This window comes from Harpia harpyja, chromosome 3, assembly GCF_026419915.1.
Source record: "Harpia harpyja isolate bHarHar1 chromosome 3, bHarHar1 primary haplotype, whole genome shotgun sequence".
Taxonomy (NCBI): domain Eukaryota; kingdom Metazoa; phylum Chordata; class Aves; order Accipitriformes; family Accipitridae; genus Harpia; species Harpia harpyja.
The window spans coordinates 52,615,734-52,633,273 of NC_068942.1; the positions used below are offsets into that span (position 1 = coordinate 52,615,734).

The 17,540-nt window shown below is 38.8% G+C and overlaps 1 protein-coding gene across 3 annotated transcripts in view; it reads left to right on the top strand.

Moving 5' to 3' along the window:
• Window positions 1-3,265: 3,265 nt before the first annotated feature.
• The window catches only part of NUBPL (NUBP iron-sulfur cluster assembly factor, mitochondrial), an 89,294-nt gene continuing 75,019 nt past the window's right edge, over window positions 3,266-17,540 (top strand). Inside the window, exons 1-3 of one of the 3 annotated variants that reach the window (XM_052782577.1) lie at window positions 3,266-3,450; window positions 4,470-4,617; window positions 9,592-9,626. In XM_052782577.1, the coding sequence (XP_052638537.1) occupies window positions 3,325-3,450; window positions 4,470-4,617; window positions 9,592-9,626 (309 nt within the window). In that variant the 5' untranslated portion in view covers window positions 3,266-3,324. The remainder of the gene's footprint in view (window positions 3,451-4,469; window positions 4,618-9,591; window positions 9,627-17,540) is intronic. The other 2 variants (XM_052782576.1, XM_052782575.1) reach the window with 2 other exon arrangements.

Genomic DNA, 17,540 nt, shown 5'->3' on the forward strand with positions numbered 1-17,540 from the left:
TCCTGGCTTCTCCAGAAGTGCCACAACTCCCATAACTCTTTTTTAGGGCATTGTATCTTATTTTACTGTATAACAATATATGGAAGATTATCTCATAATTAATGTATTCATCTATATTTCTTAATCATACAACATCAGTCTCATTGTCCATCACATGAGCTTTGGTAACTGGCCTAAAACTTAACTATCTTAGACTTCCTTTCTTCATGAACCAACTATTCATCACTATGTGAACAAAAAAGATAAAAAGCAACATTTTAACCTTATTTATCTTAAATGTGCCAGGGCTGGCTGACCAGCCAGGGAAAAAAAAACCAGAATTGCTGACCCCCATGCCACACAGTCTCCCTGGTATGCTATTGTATACCTCTGCGGCCAAAGACTAAAGGCTTGGTCATGAAGCTAAAATGACTCCTTAGTTTTGAAGAACATTTATTTAGCCTTTCTTTAATATAATTTCTAGTTTAACTTGTGACCAGAATGGATGACTCATATAAGTAAGAGTTTGCAGTATGTCCTTAAATTACTATATTATTATTATGGTACTATACAGACACCCAGAAATGAGAATGGAAACACACAGGGCTCCATCAGCCTTGAAAGCTTAGAGTCTTGATGATATACTCTTTTTTTTTAGCTGCCTACTTCCTATTGCACACAAATCAACCTAATTATCTACCAAGTCATTTTTCAAATGTTAATTCATTTTTAAAATTTGGAGTCATTTGGCAACAAATCTCTCCTAGCTATACCTGGATACCTTTAACTGATTTTGGGTGGAGAAAGAATACATTTAAACACAAGACAATATAATTTCAGACAAAAATCAATTCTATTTTTATGATGTTAGTGTTCAGGCTGAATAGCAATTTAAAGTCTTTGACATATTTTCTTACACTTACTTAAAGAAAATGTTATCAATTTGCATTAAAATTAAATATTGTGTTTTTCATTTTGTTGAACTATTGAAAAGTCTGGAGTGGAATTTTCTGAAAGATGCAGAGATTGCTCGTAGTTTCCATAAAGACTCAAGTCTGGCAGTAAAATCCTTGTTAATTTTTGATTGTGTTTTCCTAGACTCATATTTTAGCACTGTATGTGGACTGCAATGACATGTCAGGCAAACAACTTAGACCAATACTTTCAAATGTTAAAATTTAAATAGGAAGCCAAAAGCAATTATGAGAAGTGTATAATCCATAAAACTGTCTTCACAATTAGTAGAGATGCTGGAATACTACTCGATCAAACTGTAATCAATGTATTCCAGTATTAACAATCAAGGTATTCTGAAAATGCCTGCTTTGTTGCTGAGCAAATTTAATCCCTTTCTAACGGACAAATTCTACTTTTATATTCACATTCAGTACAACCTACTGCCATACTAGCTCCCCTACTATTAACAAACCAGTGCTAAAAGAAATCATTAAAACTAAAAATATTGAGAATTGTTCTTTCTTAAGTGACAGTTTGGAAAACTCCTTCAGCTTACTTTTCTAAAAATCACTTCGTGCTAGATCAGCTTTACAAAAAAACGAATCCACAAAAATATTTGTGAGGGTTGTTCCAGTCAGTGTCAGAGCTGTTCTCAGAACCAAAGAGTATATGATGGAACTTTTTTGCCATTTTCTTTTCTTTGTATAGACATTGAAGTGATGGATATCTAAACTGTATGCCTACCAGTGATCCTGTGGTACCGATTTAAATTCTGAGAGATGCATAATTTTTGCGCTTGAACACTGCCTCCATCTGCTCAAGGTAGGAAAACCAATTATGCAAATTTATTGCAAGGCAAAAGGTAACATGGTTTCCTGAGGCAGTGATAAAAAGGCTCTTGAGGCAGATCTATATTATAGTTTCAAAATGAAGTGGCTCATTGGTTTTCAGTATTCTTTTGCATTTTGGTTTGGCAGTAGGGTAAATTATTGGGAAACTGACCTCTTCAAGTGTCTGTGCTAACTATGCAAAATACGCTCCTGTGGATACAACAAAAATGAGAGGTTGAATGAGAATCACTTAAAGGATAGCAAAAAATTTTATCATTGTAATTTGTGTGTGGTAGCTGAGCACTGGAATAAACCTTTGAAAATGGTGGGGTTTAGCAGAATGCTTCGTTAGCACTTTTAATAATACAAGTCAAAAAATAACATTTAAAACAGTGGTGAAAATTCTGCTCACTGTGAAAGAGAGGAAATGTTTATTATAATAACCCTTTAAACCGACATAAAATCCTCTGATCCATTACTTATTGCAACAGATACCGACAAAGGACACTATCTACACTGTGTTTTATCTTTGAAAACTAATGGCCTGAAACTGCCAAGATCTGAATTACTTCTATAATACCACTTAGATGAATAAGGACTATTCGTGGAATTGTCAAGAGCAAATCATGTCAAACCAATCTCATTTCCTTCCACAACATGGTTACAAGCCTTGTAGGTGGGAGAGCAGCAGTGGATGATATGTATCTTAGAGCTTTAAACAAATCTCACATGACATAAGGAACAAAACGTGGTTTTGATGAATATTCTACAGACTGGGTGTAAACTGGCTGGAAAACCAAGTCTATAACCAGAACATTTATCAGTGCTTCAATATTAGTAGTATTAAAAAACCCCCCCAAACCAGGTGGCACCTGTCCTGGCAACAGGTCTCTTTGTTTTTTTAGTTAATGACCCAAACGATGAAATGGAATATCTTATATTTGGAGAGGACACAAGCAAAGGAGGGACCAAGCTCTTGGCCAACCGTTCTGCAGGCCAAGATGAGCAATTCGTAAGGCACCGACAAGCTGAAGGAGTGCCACAGAGAAAACCAGGACGAGGTTCAGCAGGGCCAAGTACAGCACTGTGAGGAATAACCCCAAACCGATTTGTAATGCACGTGGTCACTCGGTATTTTCCCCTTGGGCTCAGTTTTCTCGCAGACAGCGGCAAGGAGCTGTTTTTTTGTGCTGCTGCTGCTGCTGCTGCTTCACGGTGCCACCGCTCGGCCCTTTATCCGGGAAGGCCTCGGTCTGTTCCGCCAAGGTCCGCAGCCGCAGCAGTTCTTTCAGTACAAAATCCTCCATCTCCAGCAAGTTCTCCCCGGGCCTGCTGGGGCCGCCCGGTCCCTGCCGCGGCCCCTGCCCCTGCCCCTGCCCCAGCCCCAGTCCCGCCGCCGGAGCCCCGGTCCTTCCGGGCTGCGCCGGGGCCGGGGCCCTGCCCCGGCCCCGAACGAGCAGGGAGAAGCGCGGCCCGGCCCGGGGCGGCGCAGGAGGCGGGCCGAGGCGCGGCGAGACGGCGCCATCTCAGCGCGCCCGGGGCGGGGGAGGCGGCGGGCATGGGGGCTCCCGCCTGGCGTTGGGCGCTGCGCGCCGCCCGACTCCCCGTCGGCGGCGGGAGGGCTCCAACGGCGCCGCGGCGCCACCCGGGCTGCGGTCCCGCCGCTCCCTTTGCCGACTCCGCGGTGAGTGAAGCGTGAGCTCTCCGCCGTGCGGCCGGTCCGCCCCGGGGCGGGAGGGGAGCGGGACGGCCGCGCCCGCCGGCCGCGGAGGGTCGGTCTGTCTGTCTGTGTGCTTGGGGGGGAGCTGCGGGGGGGTGGGAGGCAGGAGGGCCGCCGTGGCCTAGACGCGGTCGGTGTCTTGGCGGGCTGTGTCCTGGCGCAGCCGGTTCAGCCCTTGCTGTGCGGCGTGGGGACACGGTCGCTGCAGGCGCGGGGTGGTCCGTGGCGGCGGGCGGGCGGAGCAGAGGAAGGCGAGTCTCTGCCCGGTTTTTGGCTGGAGCCGAGTCAGTTCTGTGGAAGTAGCGCGCGGTCGCTCAGCGCCCGTGGTGTTAAAATCGGGCCACCGGGCAGTAGGTGGGACGCTGCCTGTGGAGATGCAGGCTCCTGCCTGGCAGTCCATCTGTCCTGCTGCGAAGGGCCCGCAGGGTGCAGAAGAGCCGTCGCGTACCTCTTCTTCTGAAATACCCCGGCTCCAGCCAACCGGCACTTGTGCGGGTACCTCTGAGGCGGCCCCGGGGTGGGCCGGCCAGCCCTCTGGGCAGCTGCCGGTGCTTCCCCGGCGCCTCAGCACCTCGGGTTTCGCTTCCTTTGCTGTTAGCTGTAATCGTTGTGCTCGAAGCGACTGTAACGTAAAGGACCACTAGGTCTAGCCTATTTTTAAAGTTCCCAACTTTGAAAGCGGTGTTTCGGTTTACTTTAACACAAGCCCTCATTCTTTTTTTCTTTTACGTGTTAAGATCGATCATATTTAACTGTTTGTCTAAACAAAATGCCTACTGGGGTTATTTTTAAGTAGGCCCCGTTCCTGCCAGCCTGCCTGCCCGTGAGGCAGGCTCCCTTTGGGAGAGCCTGCGTGCAAAATGTTTTTTTTTGGACCAGTAGTGAAATTCTCTTGGCGTGCAGGTGGGTTCATCCCTGTCAGCTTTCTCTGCAGAAACTGCAGGTTGTTGCATACGCATTTGCTTGCTTTCTGTTTTTGTTAGTCTTCAAGCTCCAGGGATGAGGCTTTAAGGGACAAACGTGTCCGGATCCTGTCACGCGGGCTGCCGAAACAGAAGCCCATAGAAGGAGTTAAGCAGGTGGTGGTCTTGGCTTCCGGAAAAGGAGGAGTTGGAAAATCAACAACAGCAGGTAAGATTTTTTAAAATTATTTTTATTGTTTACTTTGCACATTTTATAATACTTTGTAAGGAATATTTGGGCACTTGTGTCATTACCTTGTAAGTGAGTCCCACTAACACAGCTCTTCACCTCTGTCAATCCCATTGCAGCCATTGAGAATCTATGTGGGTACAGAGGTCTTGGCTTTAAATGAGGTGCAAACTGAGCAGAGAGCTTTGAAATAGTATCTTTGTAATAGTGCCATGGTGTCCTGGGACAGTCTGCTTTCTTAAGAGGTGATGTAAGCTGAGGTGGGAAGGATCATATGCCAGTGCAGCGATACTGTTCCTCCTTCGCTAGCAGCATAGGTGTGCCTGTACAGTGCTCCTCTGTGCTATGTTGGCATAGTCATGTGCTCTGTAGAGGACAGTAACATTTAGAAGGTTTCAAATCAGGTCTCTGTCCAGTTTTCTCAACTACTTGTGTAGGCATTTCATAAACAAAAGCTGAAACAGTAGTTATGAACCACACAAACTGACCAGAGCCTTGTGAAGCACCTTGAACTCTTCTCTCAGGCCCACCATTAGGTTTTGAATTAATTTTTCTCTAACTGTGCAGTTCCTAGGTGGTAGAACAAGATAGTGCATGGGTTACCTGTACTGCAGAGATTCACTTGAACTTAAACAAAGATGACACTGAAGGTAAACCTCTTTCAGAAGATCTCTGTAAAGTGTTAGAAATTTGTTTAAGGATCTCTTCCTTAGCATCTAGATTGGAAAAGGGTCATCCTTTAGTTGAATGTTTTCTACTGTTCATTTGCTGTGAATAACACACTGATGTAGCTCTTAATTTCTCATTTTGTGGTTCGTATTTCAGCCATGCTTGAAAAGGACTGACTGTCTAATAAATACTAGAACATGCAAACATGATAGTAAGAATAACTGTACTAAAAAAAAAAATATTTTTGAAAGTATTTTTTTCTGTACATAGGATACACTTATATACTATCCTATAAATAGGACACACATTCCTGTACAAAGACATGCAAAACAATCAACACTTGCATTTCGTAATGTGATGTAGCTTTTGGTTGATGGTTATAATTTATAGGCTGGTTGTTTCAGGTTACTGAAAATACCAAATATCTGTAAATCAACAATTTACAAAATGAACATAATTTGAATAGTAAATTCAGATTATCCTCCTCATGTCTGCAAACAAATGTGCTAATTTAAGTTCTGCTAACTGGCATCTGTATGTAATTTGTACACATCTATGTAATTTGTACATGAAGTATGACACATACATAAATAATATTTAGAGCTGGGAGTTCATACCCATGCATTTAAAAATAAAAAATCAGGGTTCAACAAGCATTAAGTAAAAGAGTTGAAATGTAAAGGAACCATTCAAATACTGGTATATTGGACAGCCTTTTTTTAATGAATTTATTCATTTATAATATTGAGAAGAAAAAGGAATCTAGGTTCTTGTTTATTAAAATGAGAATAAATATCATGGTTCAGATGAACAATTGAAGATAAGGTAACTCTGATCAAAATATTGCATGGCATCATTGCTGAATTATGTCCTTTAAAATGATGTTCTTTATAATGGAGGTTTGTGGGGAACATGTTTGGTGACAACTCTGCTGACTCATTTTGAGAGAAGGAGTTGAAAAGGAAGGAGGATAGTACGTACCTCTAATTCCTAAAGCACCACAGAAAATATCATCAGTCTTATCGTCTGCATCTCTTTCAAGGACTCTTAAGGCTCTTCGTATTCTTTCCCCCAGTGTGTTTATGTTTCAGTTGCTCCGGATCTCCATTTCAGGACAACTGGATATGCATTCTGGTCAAGTTTGTCAGGACCATTCCTTAACCTGTTGAATAACTCTTTCTGTTTGTTGCATATAGCTTTCATATTGTGTTCTCTGTTGCTTCTAGCACTTTTTGGTCTTCTGAAATCAGTGTAGTCAATCATTACAAGAAGAAATTGTGATACAGGAAAAATATTTTTCAATGCATGTTTAAATACTTGGTTGTTTTTTGGTTTGGTTGTTTTTGTTTGCCTAGTGTAAGTGTTGGTTTGTTGGTTTGTTTGTTTGCTTCCTATGTCTCCTATCTCTTTCCTGTCAAGTTTCTATCTTTTACCAGCGTTCTGCTGTATTTACTCTATCTGGCCAAAGTGGTGGTTGGGTTTTATTTGTTTCTTTGTGGTTTTTTTTTTTTTTGTCTCTTCTGTCCCCTCTTTCGCATTATCCTGAAGATGAGAGTACTGTAGAAAATTGATCCTGGCATGAGAAGAGTTCAAAGTGTGGTCTTTAAAGAAGAGAAGTTTCTAATTTATTGAAACTCTTATTGTTTTCAGCTATGAAGGTGGAGTAAAATTCGTGGCTGGTGTTCTTGCTCACATTTTGCTAATCCTGCATTTTGAGGAAAATAAAACTACTGATACGACCAACTACCTTGGCCTTCAGACATTTTTAGTGAAGACTAAAGGACTGAGATTTTTCGTTATTGGTCAGGAGAGCTGATACATTTGACCATGTGTCGACTTTATCTCAGTTATATTAACTGTGTTTTAATTTTTTTTTTCCTCTCGCATGCTTCTATTCTGCATGTAAGATGTACTATTATTGAAACTCACCCTTTCAAGGTAGAGGCCAAAATCCATCTATTTGCCTGACCAACCCGGACATGGGTCTGGGCTTTGGCAAAGACGGTAATAATGTTTGTTCATGGTTCTTTTCCAGGATCAATGTCATGGTTTTTGATACTGGGCTGTCTCTACATGTTAAAATATTCTGATAAATAGTCATAAACCGGTTATTATATTTCTAAATGCCACTTAAATTCAGATGTAATTATTGAAAGTTATCTTTCAGAGAAAGTTCATCTTAGTTATCTGTAGGTATTTTATTGATGATATATATTAACCATGTCACAGATACAGACACACTCATCTGGCTCTGTACTTTGGGCGCAGAAGTTTTATTTGTATTGTTAGCTCAGTGTTCTGAGAATTCAACTGTGCTATTCCTAGGGCCAGTTTGGATTTGGAAGTTACGAAGTCCAAACTAATAAATCTTCCCAGGCTTGTACTGATTTCAAGAAGACTAACTCAGATCTCCTTGTGCATTGTGCTTGATGCTGGTTGGCTGGTTTAGCATTGGTGGAGGTATCATGGTGACTTTTCTTGGAGCCTGCTGTGAAGTTATAAAGAATAATAATAAAAGAAAGTTGTATTGAACTTCTGGAATGTGTCTGCCCTGCTCTCTTGCGTTATGGGAACTTACTAGTTAGGGCCAACATGAATGCTTAGGGTCAGGTTAGGTCCTACGCTGCATCTCTACACCCTCTTGGAACTGATGATAATACAAAGACAATGGAATGCAAGAATAATCAGCTGGGATTCAACAGAGAACACGAGGTGTCCAGCTAGATATCCAGCTAAAAAACTCGGGTTTTCCCACTATATTATTCCTACTGTCTCCCTTTTTTCCCTTCAATAGTCAAGTAGCCTTTATTGAAGAAGCGTTGCGGATCATACCTTAATTTTCACATATGGTAATTGTATAGGAAGGAGATAGATGTATAAAGTGGTTCTAAGACAGTGTGTGGAGTAACTTGCTGCTTCTTTGTGCCTCTTCAGACATGAGCTGCGGTTTTGTTTTTTTTTTTTTTTTTATTTATCATTGGTTTGCTTATTTTTTCTCCTTATCTGTGATTTGTAGATTGATTTCCAAGTTTCAGAGGATGAATTTTCCTCCGATTGATTCAGGGAACGGTTAATCAAGCATCCGTTTAAATAGCAAACTGAAAAATAAAATCTATATGCTGTATCAGCTTAGGAGTAAACAAAGGCTGTGTGCTTCTTAGGGAGAGCTGTACAATTTTCCATGTTAACCTCCTCACCGTTTTGTTTAAAGGAACTAACCTTTCTCAACACTAAGTTCTTTAAGCTGGGAATCTGGCTCCCCAGCTTGTTCTCAGTACCTTCATACTTTTTCAGTAGAACAAGGCTGACCACAGCTTATTTTTTTAAAAAGGCTCTGTGGACTGACATACAGCAATGCATAAAGAAAGCAAGAGATGTTGCCCAAGAAAGAGTTGTGTGTGTGGTGGGTTTTTTCATGTGTGGTTTGTTTGGTTTTTTTTCTTTTAAAACATGTTACTGCTTGGATTATAACAATTACTGTTTGGTTATACTGAAGCTTCTAGGAGGTTTCCCAACAGAATTGAAGCTGGTGAGCCATTAAAAGATACCATTTCTTGCATGTGCTTTTTCGTTATGGGAGTTAAGTATTGATGGAAATGTAAAAGCTGTAAACAAACTCACAGTCTTTTTAATTGCTTCATCCTGTTTTTCTGTTTCTTTAGTTGTTACAGATGCTTTCAGGGTAGATGAGACTTTGTTTTCTGACGTAAAAATCAAGTGAAGAGCATGCATTGCACCTTCTTCCAGAAAATATCCACATTTAATATATCACAAGAAATCAAAAAAAGGGGTATGATCATCTTTCTGGTCACTGTACTTTAATAGTTTAGGTCAATACTTACCTAATCTCTAGCTTTAAGAAAATTCACTAGAGACTGTGGTGAAGCTTACTGATGGGAGGGTTATTTTAGTTTTATAGTACGGTGTCCACTTTTGAAAAGTCAAAATTCTTTTCTTAATGTTATCCTTTGGCAAAATACTTAGATTGTATTTTTATTTTGCAGTGTCCTCTAGAAAGTTAGAGTTTGCAAGTTTTTGCAGATTAGCTTGAGTTTGTTAGCCTGTTAGCAAAGATGGACTGAAATGTGGGTGCTGCTGTCACTTAAGCTGGTAATATTGTAGAGGTGCAAGAAGCTAAGAACCAAGATAATGAATGCAATTATTAAGTAAGTGTGATGTATTTATATTATATTTTTTCTTGTGAGTAACGATAAAATTATCAATATTTAGGAATTAAGTTTTCTTGCACTTAATCTTTTTTTTTTTTCTTCCTCTTTCTTGCAGTGAATATAGCCCTCGCCCTAGCAGCAAATGATTCGGTAGGTGAACATCTAATTATCAGCCTTAATGTGAAACAAGCATGTGTGTCATAAATAAAATGGTTACTGCCAGGGGCAGTCACATACATTAAATCTAAGTATTTACTGTGACAGTTAATTTCTTTATTTGTTTTTCATGGACTTTTGAGTTTATATTAATTTGTTTATATTTTATCAGTACCATGAATGACTTAGTAGCTCTCATCCTTCATCTGGGTTTGGCTGTGTCCTTTTCCTTGTGTGTCTCTTGAGTGCAAATGCAATTCTGCAAGGATGTGTAGACATAGTAGAGGATGTTTGTGCAGGTTGAAGACACATAAATAATTAAAGTCTATCACTTCAGAGCACTGACTTGGAAAAAATAAGAGTAAGTGCTTTATGGTGTCCAAAACATTTTTTTATAGCTCTAAAGATTTACTTTTTCTAGAGAAATTAATATGTAAAAATTCTTTATATATAAAAGCTGAGGAAACAAAGGAGCTACATATCTTCCCTTAAGCTTGGAAATACATTTTTTGAGTGACAAAATATCATTGCCCAGTTTGGTATTGCTCAAACTGTTACTTGGACTATAAATAGACAGTGAGAACCATTCAAGTGTAAAAACAACAGGTCTTCGTTATGTCCACCTGCTGCTGTAAACTGGGAGTAGTTCCATTGTGCATGTTTATTGCCACAGAGGTAAACTCAGAAGCAAGCTTCGCTTCCTATGTAAAGGTGTATAATGCAGGTTTTGTACTCCTAAAGCATTAATTTAATACAAAGTATCCACATGTACTTTAATCTGGTGAATGCAGTATCTTTTTCTTGTTGTAAAAGATGAGTAAAATAAAACAACAGGTAGAAGGAGCGAGGTTTACATGCAATTTGCACGCTTCTGGTAGGAATTTTGTAAAAGATTAAAAAAATTTCCATCAACTCAGTCATGCTTGATATGAAGAGAGTGTTTAAAGCTGTTATATGAAATATGTACTGTTTGTAATGGCATCTGATGTTGATATTTCACAGGTTTTAATTCTGTGTTTTAAATAGGTTGCTGGAGTAATTTGATTTCAGAGAAAAATCTGTCATCTTGAAAAGCAAAACTACTTGAATGGTTTCTTCTAATTAACTTTAAAACATGGCATTGGCTGTAATACTTCTCCAAAACGAATGTGATCCTGCAATGTGATCTGTGTTGTGGCATGGTCATTGAGTAGCTCCATGGAAACCATGTCAACTAATTGCACATAACTTTCTGTATCAGCTTAAGTGTTTTTAAGATTGTGCCTGATACTTTTCAAACATACAGTTTTGTGCATTATTTAAATTTATATTTAGATAAAGCATCTCTTAGTAATTCTGACATACACAAGTTTTGGGATTATGCCCTTTTTTAGGAGTTAAACGTCTGGCTTTAAACATAATAATGTGATACACCACTTCAGTAGCCCATTAAAACACTTGTAAAGCACACAAATAAGAGAGACCATAGTCTAGAGTGATTGAAGAGCTTGTTGCTGGAATTATTTGGAAAATCAGGGACAGAGAAATAATTTTAAATTAAATTGAGCCAAGAAAGTTAAGTAAACATAGAATGTGCTAGTAATTTCTAATGCTATGGTTATGTGGTAGTGTAAAATTGGAGGCCAGCATCTGGTGGATGTTAATCAATGAAGAGCAGCTGAAACTGATGAAATAGCTGTGACTTGCATGAACTGATGGTCACAATTTAGCAAGCTGCTGCCACAGTGAAATTGCGGATTGATACAGTTACAGGTTAGAAAATATGAAATTAAGGTGGATTGAATAAACTCAACTCTATGTTATTTGTTCATGTGTTAATTTATTCTTTTTTTTTAAGATAATGATGGCATATGTCATGTTTATGTTTAACCTTTGGGCTTGAATTTGCTGGTATGTTTGTTTGTGTACTCCCATTGATTTCAGTTGACTAGTTTTGTGAGTCAAGGTTATGAAATTAGTATCCCTGGGACCTTGATCCAGGCTGGGATTGTCCAGTGCTCTGAATTGTAGGGATCATTGCAACGTTCAGTTTTGTTATAGTGAAATAAAGGTTGTTTTCCAGAGTCCATTGGTGCCTCCTGCTGAAGTTTATACTGAATTTCTTTGACCCCCCATGTGCAGCAATGGACCTCTTCATTTTACTTTTAATAAATACTGATTGTGCATCACCTTCCCATGGTTTCCCTTCCCTTCATTGCTGTTGTAAGTTCATCTTTTTCTGAGGAAGCAGTAATGATTCTGTTAGTAGATCAGAGATTCAGCAGCCTCCTGCAACTTCATTACAGTCCTTATGTCTCTTATAAGCAAAATACAGATTTATAGAAACTGATGCTTGAACTTCATGTACTGTTTAAAGGAGGAAAGAAAGGACTCGTGAAGTAAGATAGATCACCACAACAATAAAGGTCTGTGCTTCCTTCATCAGATACAGTCTGTATCTGTTACACGTTCAATGTTTGTAACTAGATTTTCAAAGCAAGTAGTATACTGGAGCTAAATGACTTTAAAAATAATGTTTTCTTCTGATCTTTCAAGTGTTCTTTTTCTAAGATTATACAGGTCACAGACTGTTGAGAGCAACTGTTTTCTGGTGAGGGAGATCAGTGGAAGATGCTTTCAGAAGAGATTGGATTAGGGTAGATTCTTGCTGCTTTCAGTAACAGCTGTGACATCTTACTGTTGTTTGATAGTGTCATAAGCTGGAAGAAGATTAACAGTCAAAGCATAAAGGAATTTTTTGTCCTCTTGATAAAAGAAAGCTTCCTTCCATCTTTTCTTAAAAGTCTACTTTCTATAGTTAAAAAACCAAACCAAACCCCCGCTGTTTCTATGGATAGATTTTTTTTTTTTTTTTTAAATGTGGTAGCTTTTTTGGTTATAGTGATTTTCTGAAGTATTAAGGCATCGACAGAGCCTTGGACATTGTCATTGGCGCACAGTGTTGTTGGCAGAGCTGGGATTAGAATTCAGGAGTTCAAGTGTTGCATGCTGGTGCTCAGTCTGTTTGGCATATTTTTACCTCATGGTTACAGAGTAAATAATTCAGGACAGGATTTCATTTAGATGCCTAGATACCACGTCCAAGACAGAGTAGGGTTTTTTTGAGTTTTGTTTTGTTTTGGGTTTTTTTGATGCAAAGCCAGGGAAACAAGCAGGGCAGCCTCTTATCCCTTTCTGAAATATTAGGCTTTTGGTACCCCGGCGTTACCAGTTGTAGATGGATTCGTTAAGAATTGTATAAGCTCTTGTGCCTGTACCAAGACCTATAAATCTATACAGTGTTCTTTTTGTGCTAAGAAATAACTTAAAGTTTCACCCTTGTGTCCTATTTTTAATTGCTTGCTTAGTTTGACAGCTGATTCTTTCGTTCTTTTGATGTACCAGCAGTCAGTTGTGCTTCTCTTGGAGCACTTGGGAAGAATTTTTGGGTTTCGTGCCAGGACGATTCATATTCAGACTAGAATGACTATTTATGAAAGCTGCCTGGCCAGAGATGATTTATTATAGTAGAAACAAGTTGAATTAATAGATGGCAGCAATAATAGGATAGAGATTGCTTGTTTATGAACAGAGTATTTTAGTGAGCAAACACCAGCTGTGCATGACTAAGGATGGCACAAATCCAGTTGGGAGGCTGCATGCTTGCGCTGTCACTATGAGGCAAACTCCCCAGTCAGATTTCCTTTGACTCTTCTTTTCTTTCCAGGAAGATTTACATTTTTCACTATAGGACGAAATGGTTTTTATGTTGCGAAGGACAGAGGAGCAAGAAGTAAAACGGTATGGAACAAATTAGCATGTAAGCATAAGCAAGCGGCTTCTGCCTGCGGTGGTGGGGGCGCGTGATTAAAGGCATCGGTTTTAACTATTCTAGCCTAACTCTGTGTCAGGGGATTATTGGGTCAAGCAGACCAGGACCAAAATTTGAAATACATCAAGCAAACCCGCTGATTGCTGAGCAACGTATTATTTTAAATAGAAGACTGTCAGTGTTTGCGTACGGAGGGTGAGAGCCGGCCGGCAGAGGGAGCGCCGGGGGGCGAGCAGAGTGCTGCGGCCCCCCCGCCTTGTATTGCAGCTAACCTCAGGCAGGAAAAGGCCAAACACCTTGTCTTGTAATGTAAACAAAGCTGGGGAAAGTTGATGATTAGCTAAAGGAAAAAACACTTATTCAAACAATATCATAGTCAAAATGTCACAACGCAGATTTTATTTATTTTTTTAAAGTGGAAAACTTGTGGATATCTGCCTATTATACACATAGGCAAGCAGGACGTCTCTGACAACTATGTAGTAAGTTATAGCATAAGAACTATGTAGTTATGAGCAGAGTCTTCATGTGCATTCATTGTTGTGATAATAAAATTAGTTTTATTTATTTCAAAATGTGTATTTAATCAAACAACACACATTCATTTTAAAACTACCCAAAATCTACCCAGCCTATTTTCTTTATACTCCAGCTTTTTTTTTTTTTTCCTCAAATATTTGGCTCCTGTAATTAAGCTATTTGTCTGCAGGATAATATTTGACTGCTACATTAATTGATGACTTCACAATGTATATACATTTCTTTCTGGTAAGGAGAAAATTCCATGTGGGGGGAACAAACAAATCTAGAAGAATTTAGACAGTAATGGGCTCCTTCACTGAATAATTACAGTGTGAAGGAAAGTTTTGACCTGTTTTGTCCCCTTCCTATGCAGCTTTCCTAATTATTAGGGTTTGATTTCTATGCATCTTTACCTTTGTTGCTTAGAGAATCAGAAGACTTTAGTTGCTATAGATAAGGTGTTCATGCTTGTTTCTTAATGCTAAAAAGTGTCAATAAAGCTGGAGATGCCAGTTAGGATTGATTTGGGTTATCTTGCAGTGACAGCTCAGCTTCTAGACCAGCTGAGAAAATGAGAGAATAAAGCTTTAAAAAATCACTGTTTTTCAAGTAAAAAATGAGTGAAATTAAAAATATTTTTAAACATAGGCCATGTAAAATGTTTTATTTTAATCAAATGACTATATGCTTAATTTGAAGAAAATGAAAATATTTACTTTTTTTTTTTTTTTGAAACATTGCATGTAGAGTTAATTACCTTCATGCTTAGTCTTCAAGTCATTGAAAGCCTAGTGCAGATGTCAGAGAGACTTATGTGAAAGGTGGAGCAGGTTTAGAATAATTTGGCATACTGTGAAAGCAGTGAGACATCTTGTAGGGATGTAGTAATGTTTGGGATTCTGTTTTGGATTTTGGTAATTTATTTTTAAAATGGTGCTGTATTGAATTTTTTTTCAATAGGATACATAATGTTGAAGAAGGACAAACAAGGTTGAATTACTGGTATCCGATTATTTAGAAATCTGACTAGGAGCTACTGCAGACTGTTGTGGAAAAAATTGCCAGAAAAGTTCTGTAGCTGACTGAAAATTAGAAGATCTTCATATGAAGGAAAAGGGCTTTTAAACCAGTAGAAGACTGAGTGTTTAAAAAGTCTGCATTTCTAGGATAGAGAGTGAGAAGACTGCAGTGGTACTTTTTTGGCTTTAATCCAATTTACAGCTAGGCACTTAAATAGTGTGCAGCTGAAAGAGTTAGAGAATTAGGGATTAAAAGATGGCTATTCAGTGTGTCAGTATGTCAAATGAGGAATCCAGAGCCTATCCTGATTTTAAGTTCCCTTTTGTCCTATGTGTTGCTGCTTGCAGTTTGGGATTAGCTCTAAGTCTATAATGACATTAAAAGGGTAAATTGAGAGTCCTGGTGGTAGATTAAGAGCACCAGCTTTAAAAATAACTGGCATCTTCACTTAGCAAAGCTGGAATTTCTGTCTTCGGAATGGGCTGCAGCAGCTGAATATTGGGAGCGCTTCTAATGTAGGGAATCCTTCACCATATAGAACAACAACAGCTCATTAACCTGTGCCTCCATCCCTCCCAGGCTGAACACCAGGGAATTGTGGTGGTCTGCAGAGTTAACTTCAAAGTAAAATATCATCCGCTAATGGCTAGTGGGAATACATATGTCTTACCAAGTATGAAATAAAGTCTCAGAAAAGATGAGCAAAAATGAAATTAATGCTGTCAAAGAGTCTCTGGATGTTTAGTGGTAATGTAGGCTATGTTGATTAACAACTATTTATAGCAGCTTTTTGTGAGCTGATTTTTTTCTTTTTTTTTTTTCTTCTTTCTCTCTGTTGGCATGAAGTCTTTTATCAGGCTTGTTCCTCAATAAAGCATTTGGCAACTTGGAAGAAGTCAGTGAATATCACTAGATTGTCCACTGAACACAGAATTGTGTGTGCAGGGGTCCTCTGTGGTATATGAATGAAACTGGTTGCATTTGGTTAAAAAATCCGTTACTTGAAAATGATTGATTTCATAGTTAATATTACCTGAAAGACAAAAAAGGGAACCTACATAAAGAAAGTGTATTGGAGAGACTAAACAACTCTGAAGTGTTTGCTAAAATAGTTAACAGGATGAGGAAAGATATGGATCATTTTGTCATTAGCATGGACCTATATCAACTGTACAAGGACCATGTGTAGTAAAACTCACCTGCCTAAGAGAACAAACATAATGGCAATTGAATAATTTTGAATTTGTGTAAGGAAAAGCAAAGGAAGCAAAATTTACTGGTTTTTTACAAGACCTCTCTCTGCCAGTATAAAGAGGGACTGTGTCTAATATGGCCTTCAACAACTTTATTTTAATTTTTTCCCCCAAAGGATTTATTACAACTAAGTTTAGAACTTGAAAATCATTAATTCAGAATACAGCTATCTTGCAAATCTCTATTGCTCACAAGGCAGTGGCCAAGTTAAAAGGCTAAACTGAACTTTAATTACGTTGAGAATCTTGCCAGAGAAATTAAAGGAAAGGATCTTTTTAGTGAGGCTGTCTTTGCCTGTAACTTGTACACTGCACAAAGTGAAGCTGTAGAATTCTCATCTTTCAAGGATGTATGCAAGAATATCTTCTTTATCTATTGATGTAGCATTTGGTTTTCTTGTAAATACAGAATCTATACCTGGTCACTGTGAAAACTTGTTTTCATTTCTTAGTGTAGATGAGAGAAGTTTCTAAATTGGAATGAAAACTTTACTCTATTTGTACTGGAGTAAGAGATGCAGTGATTGTATGGATGTACCTTATGCTGAATATTTGTCAGAAATCTTTAGAGAGGTCTAATTGGGCAAATTAATATTTTGTTGAGAATATTAATGGTAGTAAAGTAAAAAGGATGATGTAGTCAGTGATGTAAATGCAGATGGTGAAGAGGAGTTATAGTTCTTTACCACAGTCCTTTATCCTGTAAATTTTTTTTTTTTTTTTGTGGTCTTGAGCTCAGCAATGATCGGATGAGACCATGACAGCTGGCACCAGTACTGCAGCAAGAGCAAATCCTAGCACTAGTTAGTCTATGCTAGAGAGCATTTAGCTAGAGAGGGGGGAAACCTTAAAAGCATTGGTAAAAAGGTAAATTTGAACATCTGTGAGTGTTTAAGTATACTTTTTGCTGAATACACCAAGAGAGCACTTCTGTGTTTTCATGTGCTGACAATATATAGATTTCTACTTTTGTGTTCTCTCTGCCCGATGGAATATTGGTAAGGATCTTACTCTGTATGAAGAGGTTGATAATTCTGCATGTGTTAGTTTAGTATATTTTTTTTCAAAGTAGCTTCCAGTGACGTGGAAGTACATGATTAAATCATATGGGAATGGTTATATTGTCAGTTATATCTTCAGAGTTTAAGCTCTTCAGAACTTGCAGTAAGGCAACAAAAAAATTACAGGTCTCTAGAAAAGATTTTCCAAGTGTAGTAAACTTGAAGATTGATTCAAACTTTCTTCCATAGCTGGGCAGGTGGAAGGAAAAGGGCAAATGTTAACTTGAGAACAGCTGTTTTG